At 49.5% G+C, this 14915-nt stretch overlaps 5 protein-coding genes across 5 annotated transcripts; 3 read left to right on the forward strand and 2 right to left on the reverse strand.

Moving 5' to 3' along the window:
* Positions 1–571: 571 nt before the first annotated feature.
* On the reverse strand, positions 572–2322 carry H257_04166 (hypothetical protein). Its single transcript, XM_009828567.1, has one exon. The coding sequence runs from the start codon at positions 2267–2269 to the stop codon at positions 674–676; it is 1596 nt and encodes a 531-aa protein (XP_009826869.1). The 5' UTR covers positions 2270–2322; the 3' UTR covers positions 572–673.
* A 3143-nt stretch (positions 2323–5465) lies between these two features.
* On the forward strand, positions 5466–7149 carry H257_04167 (hypothetical protein). Its single transcript, XM_009828568.1, has one exon. It carries the CDS (start codon positions 5508–5510, stop codon positions 7101–7103), a length of 1596 nt encoding a protein of 531 aa, XP_009826870.1. The 5' UTR covers positions 5466–5507; the 3' UTR covers positions 7104–7149.
* A 69-nt stretch (positions 7150–7218) lies between these two features.
* On the forward strand, positions 7219–7977 carry H257_04168 (hypothetical protein; the record flags this gene model as incomplete). The annotated part of the gene is made up of 2 exons (XM_009828569.1): positions 7219–7260; positions 7792–7977. The coding sequence occupies 2 exons, from the start codon at positions 7219–7221 to the stop codon at positions 7975–7977; spliced, it is 228 nt and encodes a 75-aa protein (XP_009826871.1).
* A 764-nt stretch (positions 7978–8741) lies between these two features.
* Positions 8742–12841, reverse strand: H257_04169 (hypothetical protein). The gene is made up of 16 exons (XM_009828570.1): positions 12714–12841; positions 12572–12666; positions 12477–12522; positions 12268–12426; positions 12114–12202; positions 11932–12058; positions 11712–11875; positions 11317–11648; positions 10702–11258; positions 10072–10631; positions 9885–10022; positions 9620–9824; positions 9471–9561; positions 9253–9389; positions 9115–9197; positions 8742–9049 (listed from the first exon to the last, which is right to left on the reverse strand). The coding sequence occupies exons 1-16, from the start codon at positions 12819–12821 to the stop codon at positions 8797–8799; spliced, it is 3144 nt and encodes a 1047-aa protein (XP_009826872.1). The 5' UTR covers positions 12822–12841; the 3' UTR covers positions 8742–8796.
* A 195-nt stretch (positions 12842–13036) lies between these two features.
* Positions 13037–14556, forward strand: H257_04170 (hypothetical protein). The gene is made up of 9 exons (XM_009828571.1): positions 13037–13110; positions 13155–13221; positions 13276–13331; positions 13380–13475; positions 13531–13606; positions 13660–13806; positions 14002–14079; positions 14143–14243; positions 14302–14556. The coding sequence occupies exons 1-9, from the start codon at positions 13046–13048 to the stop codon at positions 14405–14407; spliced, it is 792 nt and encodes a 263-aa protein (XP_009826873.1). The 5' UTR covers positions 13037–13045; the 3' UTR covers positions 14408–14556.
* The last annotated feature ends 359 nt before the right edge of the window (positions 14557–14915 follow it).

The following is a 14915-nucleotide window of genomic DNA, read 5'->3' on the forward strand; positions in this document are numbered from 1 at the left end:
GCTGTCGCACATGCCCCCGACTTTGGTCGTCTTACTAGTTTTGCATCTTGGCATGAACCAAGTAATCACATGGGTCAAGCTCGTCAACTACTGGTACTGTAAATAGGTCGTTTACAGCAATTTACTCGTCGATCCCGAAACCCCGAAACGTCGCGGGCAAACGACTTGATTTGGTCAAACTTTTGGTGACTATGCCCCGATAATATGATTCTTACTGACGGTAATTTTACCCATCACTTCCTCATTTTGACTTGGAAGGACCTTGGGGTTGGCCCCAGTCCACCGAAACCATGAAGTAGTACTGGAGTGATGCTGCTGGTCCTTCCTAACGAGAAATTCGCATCGACCATTCGTCATTCGATGTCGACTTCAATAAGCACTAAGGAAACATGCTAGTGAGTGTACTCGAGAGTGTGATGAACTGCTGACATGAGCATTAAGCTGATGGTGGCACGAGGTGTTTGAGTCGCTGTATTTTTGAAAGCGATAAAATGATCGTCTTGACCAATTATACGGCAAAGAAACCATGCACTCTGATTGGTTAATAACTCGAAGTAAGGCTTACGAATTCCACAAATCGAGTCATTTTTTTACAGTTAATGGACATATTAATACGAAACACAGTACTACTGTACTGCTACACAATGCCCAAACACGGAATCGCAACGGCGACCTACGCATTGGACGATTCAAGGGCTTTCTTGACCTTGGGGTTGTGGCTAGCCAAGTCGTCGACAGCAGACACCAGGCTAACGCGGTCCTCGTCTTCGATGGTTTCCCCCACTAGTTCGGCAACAATGCGGCAAACGATCGTGTCGCACGTGACATTGACTAACGTTTTGAACCGGTCAATGAACCAGTCTGTGGCGACGATGAACGCGAAGGTCGAAGGCAGGGGCACGCTGGAGAAGACACTGGCCCAAATCGTCATGGTCATCACGATGCCGGCAGCAGGCACAGGACCAGCACCCACGGCACCGATGGTGGAAACGAGAACGATCAAGAAGTACTCAGTCGTGCCAATGATGTGGCCAATGCCTTCGGCTTCCGCCATGAACACAATGCTAATGGGGTAGACTAGGGCACCTCCGTCCATGCCAATGGTGGCGCCAAGGGACAAGACAAAGCGAGAGAGGGGTTGCGACACTTCGCGGGTCGCGTCAACGCACTCCATCACCACGGGAAGCGTGGCCATGGACGACGCACAGCCGAACGCGAACGTTTGGGCGCGGGCCATCTTATTGATCCACTTGTACGGGTTGGTCTTGACAAACGACCGAAGAAAGATAGGGTAGAAGATGTACGTGTGCACGAAGAGACTGAGGAGCACGCAGAGCACGAACAGACCGACGTCCGACACGAGCAGCTTCAAGTTGGATTGTGCAGAGATCGACGACGCCAAAAGGGAAATGATGGCGATGGGGGTGCTCGCAATCACCCACGTGATCATCTTCATAAAGACGATATTGATGGCGCGGAAGAAATCGGCGACCACCGTCAAGTCGCGGGGCAGGAGCGCAATGGCCACGCCAAACGGGATGGCAAACATGATGATGGACAGCAACGTGGCGTCCGCGAACGCTTGCGTGATGTTGGACGGTACGATCGCATTGAGTTGCCCTTGCAATGACTGGGAGAGCGTGCGCTGGGTGAAACCTGTGTTCCTCTTGGCAAAACTGCGATGGATGTCGTTGGCGACAAACACAGACGACGGGGAAAATGTGCTAGTCTTGTTGTAGTTTTCGTCGTACACGCAAGAGACGTTGGCACCGACATGTGTGAGGAAGTGGCCGGGTTCTTCGCACGCAAAGGCAAACTCGGTGGCCTTGACTTCAATGCTCTTGGACTTGTTGCCAAAGCTGGAGCGGAAGAGCAAAACCCACAAGAGGCCTTCGGTCGCCCCAATCATCGTGGTCGTGATGTACAGCAAAGCCGTGCGCCATCCTATGCGGGACGCCTTGCCTACAGCCAACATGTCCGCCATGCCTACAAGCAAGCTGCAAAACACCAATGGGGTGACCAAACACTTGATCGCGCGAATGAAGAGAGAGCCCGGAACCCCAATCCAAGACACGACCTCCTTGCTGGGTGACGTCGTTTGGATTAGCGCGCCAAGGGCAATCCCGATGGCAGCGCCAGTGAGAATGCCGGGGATGCCAAAGTAAAATTCCTTGATGCGGCTGCGCTTCACAGGTGGTTCGGGGGTACTGTCTATCGGGAGGTGCGAAGCCACCGCCGAGGGGTTCTCAACGACATCGTATGTTGCCATTGTTTCCAGGGGCAAGCAAACGAAGAGTGAGCGATATGTATGGTAAAATTCCGAGGAGGAATAATATAGTATATTGCTAGTAGTCGATTCAGGTGGTTTCAATACAATAGTTTACTCCGGAGTACGTACAGTAGTGTGTACTAGTAGAGTATACTACGTTGTATATACTCTGGGAGTAATAGGTTGAGATTTGTGAAATTATAAATTTGGGTGCCGACGAATTATAAAAGCTCGCAAGTTTTCCTTCGCCCATTAAATACCTCGCATAATCTATATTTTCCCAGTCATATGTATTTATTTACATATGTATTTATTTACTGGTAGTAGTATACCTAGTATACTAGTAGGTTACCTCGACCAACATCATCACGTCGCGACTTTACAGGTGAACCAATACAGTATCCAAGTATGGACGTATGGGAAGATGTTTGACTGCTCAAGTTCATGACTGTATGATTAACAAGCATAATAATGTAAGATTAACATCAATAGGTAGTTGGACGTAATGCATAATAAGGTTGCGGACCACGAATGACTGCTTGTCAGTATGTATATGACCTTGGGTCGCCGTTCGTCATGGACGCCAATAACCCATTATGCCTTTAGTACCGTCTACATGCGAGAACCCTCGTACATACTTGTGTCCTTGGTTCGTTAGCGTGCGGTAACAGTATGAACCGTGATGTGTTGATGCAGGACTTCTGGGGCAGCAGTTGTGCATGAAAACACCCCGGCCACATTCCTTCCTTTTGATACACCCGCTACTGCAGCTTGTACTGTAAACTCTTCTATCAAGCAACGCGACAGTGTATAAGCTTAGTGCGATATAGCGCAAGGGTCACGTCCAAAATGGCGCAATTGATGGATGTGGCGGGGCCATGAGGATGTGCGGATTTGATGGAGCGTAGAAACCACCGACTGTTTTGTCAGATACTTCGGTAGTAAAATATTATTTTGTCATTGTAAGCAATTTACATTTGTTAGTGCAAATTTTTCCTCTCTATTTCTTGTACCTCCATAAAACGATTAATTGGGTTTTCAAATAATAGTCACAACCCCGCACGCCATTCGCATCACTTACATCCAAACGTACAACCAATATCCATATGGTGACCCATACGGATATTTGGCACGTAAACCGATATACTGGTGCTACGTACAGTATAGTACTACCTGTAGTAGTATACTAGTACTAGTACTGCGTTGTACCTTCTACGGTATTGTTCGTTGAACAACCAACGGGAAAGCTTCCTCGCCATGACAGGGTCCCCCCGTCGCAACACTAGGTAAGAGGTACATGTCCCAGAGGCTTGCACCATCAAAGTCCTTCAAGCTGAATAATTCCCTGTTTAACTTACAGTTAGTGTAAAGGAGTACTGGTACCACTGCGGTTTTGACCCGAAATAACGTTAACGTTACCGTTGGAAATACAGGATACACTTTTTCGCCCGTAGCCCTGTAACCTGGGGGCTCCGTCCTACCCCCAACGAGTACATACGATGCGGAGTCCCCGGGGTTATCTCCATCGCCAGCGGTGAGCTCCCGCTATGTACAGTAACCAATAAGATGCTAGTAAGAGGTGGGGTGGTCAGGGTACTATCAGTAAGTTCTGAACAAACACGCAAATTGGAGACAAATAACAGTGGTACCGGTACTGTTTAATGAGGGATTGTACAGTAAGTGCAGTTGTATGCACGCGTTCCGTTTGGATTTGAATTCGACATGCAGCGCCGCATATCCCTGCATGAACTTGAACTAGTTCATGTTACGTACTCCGGAGCATTAGCACTTCAGTAGTGCCGAGCTCAAAGGGGTCGATGCTATGTGTCGCTCCAACCTTCGAATATGAACGTTTACAGCTGTGCTACGTTTGACAACGCTTTCGTACACCTGTGACCCGTCGTGATCAACAAATACCATTGGCTGGAATGTAACGTCGATCTCTGTGTTCACCCATAGTCGCATACAGACAGTATCGTGTCAACCCGAGGTTCTACGGCACACAATCCGGATAACCTTTGTCCGATTTTTTGTAAATACCTCGTTTTTCGAGATAAATATTACTGCTAGCTGATAAGCTCCTCCGCCATTCCTTTGCTCCATTCATATTCATCGGAGCATACGAGTACTCTGCAGAAGCGGTTCCTTGAGGGGCAAGTTTATCCCCCAAGGTATTTTGTCCGGATAAATGTTATCCGGGCAATGTCGTGAGATCCCCACCACATTCTGAAAGTACACCGTGAGATAAACAGGTTACAGAGTACTGATCGTAGTTTTTCAGCAGGGTATACTAGATGCTCCACGTACACTTTAAATAGGATTAATACGTTGATTCTTCCTCAGTTCTCCCGCATGCAACGAATGGTTCAAACGTCGCAGTCACCCACATCACAAAGGCCAATATATGGCGAGAATTCAGGCTCGTCACGGGTTTGTCGCAAGGACACGCCACGCCTGTATCAAGGTACGAAACCAAGACAGAATAATTCCCTCATTAAAACAGATCCACTGTTGTTTTGACCCGAAATACTGTTTTTCAATGAGGGAATTCTTACATCCAGATACACCTTTTCTCTAGTAGCTCAGTAACCTCCTACCCCCGGTGAATACATACGATGCTAAATCTCCAGGGTTAACTGCATCGCCAGTGGTCAGCTATCGCTAACCACTGAGATGCACTTAACCCCTAGTAAGAGGTGAGGTGGTGTGATCATACAAAGTTCCATAGAAACCTCTTAGAAACAGTATTTCGGGTCAAAACAACAGTGGAACTGTTTTAATGAGGGAATTGTACACCAAGACACCATCTTGATTCTTGATTGTGAAACCACGTGTCCAAAACAGCCGAGCATGTATGTACCTGCTGGACAGGTACACGTTCAATGATTGTACCGCTTCAAGATCTACCAGTAGGCGCCAGTAAAGCACCAGAGTTTATCTGTAGGACGACTTAGTTATCGTCCGGGTTCCAGTAACTACAGTAGTGTGATAGGCAAGTAGGAATCCAAGGCCAAACGGACAGCGTCCTTGTAGATTTGACTGTCGTTGATCACTTGATACCCCATGCGACATGTATATATACGTGTCGCGGCCCGAGACAAAGTTGAACCCCAGTCGTAGCTAGTGACCGTTTGATGTAACATGTAAAAAATGTTGAGCACGATCATCAACAATAGGCAAGCGAAACCACTTCTGCCACGAAATTCGTCAGTCATTTTTCAATTGGTCCTTGTTAACCATGGCGGCATTTGAATCTGTCGAGACACCGACGGCCGCCGTGTCGCAAGTCAACTTGTCCCCCGAACCCCCTGTGAAGCGCAACCGCATCAAGGAATTCTACTTTGGCATCCCTGGTATTCTCACCGGTGCCATCCTCGGGGTTGCCCTTGGGGCGCTCCTCCATTCGACGTCGCCCAGCAAGGAAGTTGTGTCTTGGATTGGGGTTCCCGGCTCCCTCTTCATCCGCGCGGTCAAGTGTTTGGTCACTCCGCTGGTGTTTTGCAGCTTGCTCGTGGGCATGGCGGACATGTTGGCCGTGGGCAAGGCGTCCCGCATTGGCTGGCGAACGACTTTGCTGTACCTCGCAACCACGATGATTGGGGCGGTCGAAGGCCTCTTGTGGGTGTTGATCTTCCGCTCTAGCTTTGGCAACAAGTCCAAGAGCATTGAAGTCAAGCTCACCGAGTTTGCTTTTGCCTGCGAAGAACCCGGCCATTTCCTCACGCATGTCGGTGCCAACGTCTCTTGCGTGTACGATGAAACCTACAACAAGACCAGCAAATTTTCTCCATCGTCTGTGTTTGTCGCCAACGACATCCACGACAGTTTTGCCAAGAGGAACACAGAATTCACTCGCCGCACCCTCTCCCAGGCCTTCCAAGGACAACTCGATGCGATCGTACCGTCCAACATCACGCAAGCGTTCGCGGACGCCACGTTGCTGTCCATTATCATGTTTGCCATCCCGTTTGGCGTGGCCATTGCGCTCCTTCCCCGTGACGTGACGGTGGTTGCAACGTTCTTCCGCTCCATCAATATCGTGTTTATGACGATGATCATGTGGGTGATTGCGAGTACCCCCATCGCCCTCATTTCCCTCTTGGGGGCGTCCATCGCTAAACAATCCGACTTGAAGCTGCTCGTGTCGGACGTCGGTCTGTACGTGCTCTGCGCGCTCCTCAGTCTGTTCGTCCACACCTACGTGTTCTACCCCTTGTTCCTGCGCGCTTTCGTCAAGGGCAACCCGTACTCGTGGATCAACAAGATGGCCCGCGCCCAAACTTTTGCATTCGCGTCTTCGTCGTCCATGGCCACGCTTCCCGTGGTCATGGAGTGCATTGACGCGACCCGCGAGGTGACGCAAACCCTGTCGCGTTTTGTCTTGTCCCTTGGTGCGACCATTGGCATGGACGGAGCGTCTCTTGTGTACCCTATCGCGATTGTGTTCATGGCGGAAGCTGAAGGCATTGGCCACATCGTTGGCGCGGCCGAGTACTTTTTGATCATCCTTGTTTCTACCATCGGTGCCGTGGGCGCTGGCCCAGTGCCGTCGGCTGGCGCCGTCATGATCATCACCATTTGGAGCAGTGTGTTCCCCAGCGTGCCCCTGCCTTCTACCTTTGCGTTCGTCGTCGCCACGGATTGGTTCATTGACCGGTTCCAAACCTCCGTCAACGTCACGTGCGACACGATCGTGTGCCGCATCTTGGCCGAACAACTCGGCGAAACCATCAAAGAAGAGGACCGCGCTAGTCTGGTGTCTGCTGTCGACGACTTGACGACCCACAAGCCTGAACTCCGAAAGGCCATTGACTCGTCCACCGCCCGCGAATAAATGCTGTCTATAAATACATAGTAATAAATGTACTTTTCAAGTAACTATAAGTTACTAGGTGGCGTTGGGCAATGCATGGGGCTTCAACGTAGTCATGACAAGCATGCAGGTTGCCATGAGCCCCGTCACATCCCTCGAATTGGCCCCCCTGGCCTGTGTACATCCAGTCTGCACCGTTGTTCATGTACTAGTATAGAATAAACTTCGATACTAAAATACAGTAACCCCCACAACAATTTACTCCGACATGATGTGTCGTCCTGTTGGTCGTATTCAATCCACGTATCGTGAGTATCGAACCGTCCAAGTCGTTGATCAAAGCCACTCCCTTTTCATTTGAAACGTTGGCGGTTGGTTGGACATTCCATTATTGGTAACGTAAACAACCAGTTTAAGATAACTTACTGTTAACCAATTTAGGATAGGGTATTTCTCAGGATCGTCCATCCCTGTCCGATATTTCTCAAGATCATCCATCGAGAAATATTATTATTCCAAAGGAGGGAAAGCAATTCCATTGGTCAAAAGTAAATCGAGTCAAACAGTAAAACCACTCGAACTTATTTCACGTTTTGCGGCCGACCACAGACTTTTGGGCAGGCGACAGTTGCACACAGCCGTCCTGGTCCGACGATGCGACACCGGACACATGAGGTAGCGATTGCCATTCACTTTACCTGTATGCCAGGCTCATCCTCTTGCCGTAGCAGCACATCAAGCCGTTAATGCCCGCGCCGCGGCGACCTTGCGCATGAACCCGGACACACGCGCACGGCAATCGCTACCTCATGTGTCCGGTGTCGCATCGTCGGACCAGGACGGCTGTGCGCAACTGTCGCCTGCCCAAAAGTCTGTGGTCGGCCGCAAAACGTGAAATAAGTTCGAGTGGTTTTACTGTTTGACTCGATTTACTTTTGACCAATGGAATTGCTTTACCTCCTTTGGAATAATAATATTTCTCGATGGACGATCTTGAGAAATATCGGACAGGGATGGACGATCCTGAGAAATACCCTTTAGGATAACTTTGTATTGCCCAATCACACCTCGTTATTTGTTCTAGTCAAAACCTCTGTCATATAATGCTGACGATTTCGTCACGTGAATGAAATGCAAAAACGGCGTAGAAACCATTGGTAACTGTCATTCAAGATTGGTTTTGAAGTACCCTAGTCGACATGGCCCACATTGGGTTGGATCTGAGGTTTTATCGAGTGTTCAACTCGGTGGACATCCTTCCACAACAGAAATATAACTCTATAAAACAGTACCCTTGTATAAATTATATTCAGCCTGTTGTAACCGCTTACCCTAAACACAGAATTTCAATGCACCGACATATACATACTTTAAGATAAAAAAGTTATCCTAAATTGGTTATCAAAATGTGAGTACAAATGCTTAGAAAGTAACAAATTTACCTGTGATGTTCTTCGTCTAAGCTGATAATTTGATTATGAACTGAAAGTGGAGCGTCTTGTCTACTGTATTGGAATCACCTATTCAAAACTCAAATATCGTAACGGACTCAAAAGTTAAGTCCATTCTACTCCGACGCCTCCAAAAAAGTTATCTTTAAATTGGTTTTATGGCTTGTGGCTATAGTAAAAGCAACAAAAGGTAGCCCCATACTTTTTACACGTGTAATACTTGACTGCACTTTTCCTTGCAATATCCCGATATATTTGGTTAACTAATACAACGCCGACCGTTGGGTGGAATGCGCCGCGTCCGATCTGTCAAACGTTAGGTTGCTTTCAGCCGTCTTGAACTCGGTCACGCGAGGCTGCTGGGTCGAGTTGTTGAACGAGCCATACATGCGATCATAGCGCCGTTTGGCGTCAATCGAAGCGGATGGTCGGGACGCCGCCAGGGCTTTCTGGACGTGCGACGCGCAAACCTTGGACGCGTGATGCGGAACCTTGGGCGAAAAACTCACAGAGTCGCTACGATCCAATGACTTTGAGAACCCAATAATAGTATTCCGATCATTTAAGGAATATGCACCTACCTGGAATCTTGGAACTCCATGTCCCAGTCATCTGCGAAAGGAATGGATGCATGCACGGCTTCGAGTTGGGCAGCGTACATGACCTAACATATATATATATCAACACAGATATTAACCATATGACGTGGCAACACGTACGGCTTGCAAATCGGCGCCAGAATACAGCTCTGTTTGTTGGGCGACGGATGGCAACACCATCGACACGTCATCGGCCAAGTCCATCTTTCGACTCACGGCTTGCAGAATGTCGAGCCGATCTTGTACATTTGGGAACCCTATCCAAGCCCCCGACGAATCCAATAAGTCAGTCTCACGCGCATTGCCATGATAACGAAACGATGTATGTACATTCATACCGCAATACAGGCTCTTGTCCAATCGACCAGGACGAAGCAAGGCCGGATCAATCATGTCTGGGCGACTGGTCGCTGCGAGGACATACACACCCTGAAGCACACGCATACAAATCCAAGTGAGAGCACGAATCAACAAGTCGGATTCTCACCTGACGTGACTCGACGCCATCCAAAAACGTCAGCAGCTGATTCACCACGCGGTCCGTGACGCCCGTGTTGTCTGCCCCTCGTCGAGGTGCCATCGCATCAAACTCGTCCAGGAAGAGGACGCTTGGAGCGGCCGCCGCCGCGCGCGCAAACAAATCTCGGACCGCTTGTTCACTCGCGCCAATGTACTTGTTGAGGACTTCCGGTCTACATGCATAGTCATACAAAGAGTGCCCCAATGATAATTATACATGTATGGTTGGTTACCCTTTGACGCTGATGAAATTGAGCCCACATTCGTTGGCCACGGCGTTCGCAAGCAACGTCTTGCCACACCCAGGGGGGCCAAAGAGAAGCAGCCCCGACGGCAACTTGATCGGCGCCGCCGCATACAACCTGCCGTACCTACGAGCTGTATTAACAAAATACTACTAATAGTAGAATCGGGACTAACTTGGTAGGTAATTCTAGCGTGTCTTTGAGGGTCTGGCGGATGTCGTGCAGCCCGCCAATGTCGGACCACTGCACCGAGCTCTTAAACAGTTCCACTCCCCGCAACGCCGCCGGTGTAAAGCCTTCCAGACCTGCCAACAAATTCAACGACATTCGATCTTGCGTGGTCGATTGCCGGGTACGAATGGTGGCGTGGTGCACTGCCCGATCTACCACTTGTGTCAAGTCGCGGACACTAAACCCCTCCGTCTTTTGAACCGCCCCCTGCACTTGTTCGTCTGTGGGGGGATAAACCGCTTCAGCCCGGTTCACGAGCCCACGGAGGATGCATTCCCGGGCGACTGCGTCTGGCAACGACAGCGCTATGGGGCGATCAAAGAGGCCGCATGTGCGAAGTAGGGGGTGCATCGATTGGGCTTCTCGCGCAGTGGCCACCACCGCCACGCTTTTCTTGGAGCACGCCGTGGCAAACACTGGCCAGTTGGAGTCGCAGGTTGAGTCGACTTGGCTGACGATGGCGGCGGCATGGTGCTGCATGGCGTGTCGAGTTTGTTTGATGAGCTAACAATGCGTATCCATCAAATCCAGTTTCAAAGTAGAGTATTCACGAGGGAATGTGACAGGGACGTACGGCGGCAACGTGCTCGGCCAGTCGCCGCGACTGCTCCGACATGCCAGCCGCTCCAGAGGTGTCGTCCTCCGGAGGCATGAGGGCGTCAATGTCGTCCAGAGTGACGAGGCACGGCGCCAGGTGCGTGGCTCGGTCAAACGCGGCCGTCAGCGCCGCCTTGACGCTGTCCATCTTGAGTCCACGGAGGTCGCGACAAGGCACGGCCACCGTGTCACACATGACCCCAAACGACAGTTTGCATTTAAACTGCAGCGCCGCCAGGACTGACGACTTGCCAGTCCCCCGCGGACCGTGGAGGACGATCGACCCCGGCGGACTGACGCTGCCCATGCGCGTGCGCACCCCACACCCGTCGCGACCGAGGACCGGAAACAGCCGCTTCCACAACGTCGTCACAATTGGTTCCATACCAGGAAACGTCACGAGTTGGTCTGGGATGACGACGGCACCAACCGCGTCCTGCTGGGTTGCAGTGCCCATAGCTACATCTTGCCGTCGTGGGAGGTAGAACCCGTCCCCCACGATCACATACTCGTCTGGAGATGATGCTGCCGTGGCTAGTCAAGGACGTGGTGGCCATTGAATTACAAGTTAAACACAACGAAATCAACGTACGGGCAGCTGTTTCGTGGTTGGGATCGTTGAATTGAATGGTCACGACGACTTGCATATCGGTGTCGAGTGTGATGCGGTTTTGGCTGGACAACACATACATCAGGCCACACGACTGGCTCCACGAAAGGAACCGATCGATGACGTTATCCATTGCCGACAGTGGGGTCAAGAGGATGCACAGGGGCAGCAACGGGGGGTGCGTCAGCCAGCGCAGCCGGACATGAGCCAGCGACGATAGACCCAACTCGCTTTGAATGGTCGGTGAGAGCCCACACGAATCAAACGCGACGTCTGTGGACGCCCGAAGTCGACCCACGCAGGTTGGACGAGTCCTACACCCAAGTAGAAATCCACATCTAAAGTAGCAGTGTCAGGGGCGTGCTAGCTCTACATACGTGGCATCTGCAGCATCGTCCCACACCGAGGCAACCAGCGCGATGTCCCCCGTGATGTCGTGGGTTCCAAGAAGAGTTGCCACCATCAACGGGTGAATCAAAATTTCATCGTCGTCCATGACCAAGTGGACGCAACTGCCGTTCGGTTTGTAGGTAGTACACGGCTACACGTCGAGGGCGTTCTCATGTGAAGCCAGAAACAATATCATGCAGGTCGTACTTGAATTTTCAGGATTGGCGAAGGCGGCTGCACCGACGACGACAGGGGCTGATCGGATGACGGCAAAGGGGATCGAGTTTTGGGGGATATGTACACTTCAGAGTTTGACGACAGGCGCGCAAATGGGCTACGAACGTGAATGTGAAGCATTCACCCAGAAACATAATCATGAGACAGTGTACATGTCGGACGGAAGGCGGGTGATCAAGTGCACCACTGTGTGTTGTTGAATACGAATGGGAATCACTTGGTTGTGCTGCACCACACAAACCTGCATGGAGAAAGAATTATACGCATATACTGATTGAATATTGAAGAGGTGGTGTGTATATATACCTGCCGCAGGATGTCAGATTCCAAGTATCCTGCGTGGAGTTGGATGATCTCCCAGTCGTCGGGCGAAGATGGCTCCATTTCGACGGACTGCGCCACAGGCATGGACGGCACGACGCTTACGCTAATGCGAAGGCCAGGCATCGCGTCCATGGCGTCAGTCTACCGTAGGATGATGTAGTTATGACGATAATTGCTTTAGAGTAACGTACCAGTTGCATGCATTGTGCGAATTCCAGCGACAGTTCCATGTCGTCACTGCATGATAGACATAACGTTAGCAGACGATCTTGTAAGGTGGATATACCTTTGGGCAATGTCGCCAACCCACCCAACATACGCAGCCTCCACGGTTGCCCCTTGCGGCCAGCTGAACCGAAGGATCGTTGCGCCGAAGTTTGGCTAATGGAAATAGAGCTAAGCTCGAACATGAGCATGGTGAGTCCTACATTGACATGTTGCAGATGCTGGCGGACGAATGACTCCGGAAGGCTCACAAAGCAGGAGCATATTGGAAGCAGTCGCGCCGTCAGGAGGGCGGCAGCGGGATTGTGCATGATGAATTGCGGAATCTCGTGCTTTTGGGATTGTGATTGGGTTACTTGAACGTATTAACGACCAATGGGATTGGAGTATAATATTTTTCAACCAATCCAATTACGTCAATACTTTCAACCAATCCTAGAGCAGTTTACGAATCATTGGACCAATCACAATACAGAAACCAAGACGAACCAATCAGACTTGTGTATTTCCTACATTGTTGCTTTCCCAATTTTGAATGATGCAGAGCTTGGACGACGATTACGACGACTTCTTCAACCCAGCGTTGTTCCTGAATGAAAAGTACGCGGATGCACGTTAGCCTGCCACGTCACTGCATGTTGTAGCTACACCAAGACGGAATACGACTTCGGTGACATCAAGCAGAGTTTGCTAAGCTCGAGAGCTGCGTCAGTACGTGGCCAAAAGTTTTCCCTTCGCCGCATGATGTACTTACTCCCTTGTTAGACCGACCACGACCTGACAGGACAAGTTGTCTGGCCTGTATCCATTCTGCTGTCATGGTATGTCGTGTCGATGATATGTACACGTCCATTCATCAACTTCCATAGGTTCGTCGCAGCGAACCGAGCACTATTCCAAGACAAGGTTGTGCTTGAGCTTGGAGCGGGTGCAGGGTTGGCCGGCTTTGTAGCGTCTCAATTTGCGTGAGTGTTTTCAACAGCAAGATGACGCGGTTGATGGATAGCGCACGGTGTTTAGGTCGCGCACGGCCATCACCGACGGCAACGACGTGGTCCTGCGACTGCTCGACCAGAATGCCGACCAAGCATCCACCGTACGCCATATCCTTTGTATTGTTTTTCCAATGTATCTTGGTTCTTTCATTAGCCATGTGGAGTGTTCAAACTGCTATGGGGCGAAGAAGACAGCGTCGTGCAGTTTCAAAAAGACTTTCCGCATCCCATTGACGTCTTGCTCGGGGCTGACGTCGTGTGCTGGCCAAACTTGGTCCTGCCTCTGCTTCGTACGATCAAGGTATGTGAATTATATGTATATATCAATGTAATTCTTATATATATATATATCGATGTAATTCTTATATATATATAATATATCAATGTAATTCTTATATATATATCAATGTAATTCTTATATATATATCAATGTAATTCTTATATATACTAATTTTATTTATTTATTTAAATGTACTGACGACGGTACATACAATAGCACTTGATGCACCAATCGGAACGGCCATTCGACGTGGTGTTTTACTGTGGCTTTGTGTGCCGGGCGCAGAGCACTCAGGTATGAATGGGGTTATTTGTGTCGACCAAAGTATATATGTATGGTTGATTAACGACATTGTAGGATCTGTTCTTTGCACAAGCCAAAGGAATGGGGTTCAAGCTGTGGAGTGTCCCCCATGGCGACTTTCTACCCACCCCTCGACCGGTCAACGTGACGTCTACGTACGCTTTGATTCTACTCTCTGTGTTTATTCTACCGTTCTTCTCAAAACCACGTTAGACTTGAACTCAACTTGTTGGGATTATCTCTGGATCGTTCCGCCCCGCAAGCCACCGAAAAAGTCGAATTTATCGACAACCTCCAGGACCTGCAAACGGCATGCTAACTCAACATAACGATACGAGTGACGACCTCTGCTCGTGATTGATTGCTTCGTGTAACGACCGATCCCCTCTACTTTGAGGAAGAGACTGTTATGTGATGGTTTTATCAAACAAAAACTAATTTCGTAGTGAGAGAGTATTAACTTTAATTTTATAGCAATTCTCTAAATGTAGCTACTAAAGGTAGTATAACGTTGTATTCTCCATGAATGTCCATGCCAGTCCAAAATGAGTGCTACTGCTTCGCGATAACGATAGACAGGTACAGTAGGTAGGTACCAGGGGCATCGTTTTATGCACAAGATCAGTTAAAGTTAGAGATATTAATATTATTATTCAAAACGGTTACTAACGTAAATGACCAATTTATGATCACTGTACCAATTTATGATCTCTCCGTATCAGCCAATCGCATCGCAATATGTTATGACGGCAAACCTCTCGTAAATTATACGCTCGAGTTTCAAATCCCAAACAAATCCCAATCACAGCTTTGATGGTGACGCAGCG

Source organism: Aphanomyces astaci (genome assembly GCF_000520075.1).
Source record: "Aphanomyces astaci strain APO3 unplaced genomic scaffold supercont1.7, whole genome shotgun sequence".
Taxonomy (NCBI): Eukaryota; Oomycota; class Saprolegniomycetes; order Saprolegniales; family Verrucalvaceae; genus Aphanomyces; species Aphanomyces astaci.

What these genes read in the sequence shown, in the direction of transcription:
- H257_04170 (XM_009828571.1), top strand. Translation starts at nt 13,046, where the DNA reads ATGATGCAGAGCTTGGACGACGATTACGACGACTTCTTCAACCCAGCG. An exon ending in GTATCCATTCTGCTGTCATG is followed by an intron (nt 13,332 to 13,379) that starts GTATGTCGTGTC and finishes CAACTTCCATAG; the next exon opens with GTTCGTCGCAGCGAACCGAG. An exon ending in TTTGTAGCGTCTCAATTTGC is followed by an intron (nt 13,476 to 13,530) that starts GTGAGTGTTTTC and finishes CACGGTGTTTAG; the next exon opens with GTCGCGCACGGCCATCACCG.
- H257_04167 (XM_009828568.1), top strand. Translation starts at nt 5,508, where the DNA reads ATGGCGGCATTTGAATCTGTCGAGACACCGACGGCCGCCGTGTCGCAA.
- H257_04169 (XM_009828570.1), bottom strand. Translation starts at nt 12,821, where the DNA reads ATGCACAATCCCGCTGCCGCCCTCCTGACGGCGCGACTGCTTCCAATA. An exon ending in CGCCAATCCTGAAAATTCAA is followed by an intron (nt 11,876 to 11,931) that starts GTACGACCTGCA and finishes CTCGACGTGTAG; the next exon opens with CCGTGTACTACCTACAAACC. An exon ending in CTGGCGCCGATTTGCAAGCC is followed by an intron (nt 9,198 to 9,252) that starts GTACGTGTTGCC and finishes TATATATGTTAG; the next exon opens with GTCATGTACGCTGCCCAACT.
- H257_04166 (XM_009828567.1), bottom strand. Translation starts at nt 2,269, where the DNA reads ATGGCAACATACGATGTCGTTGAGAACCCCTCGGCGGTGGCTTCGCAC.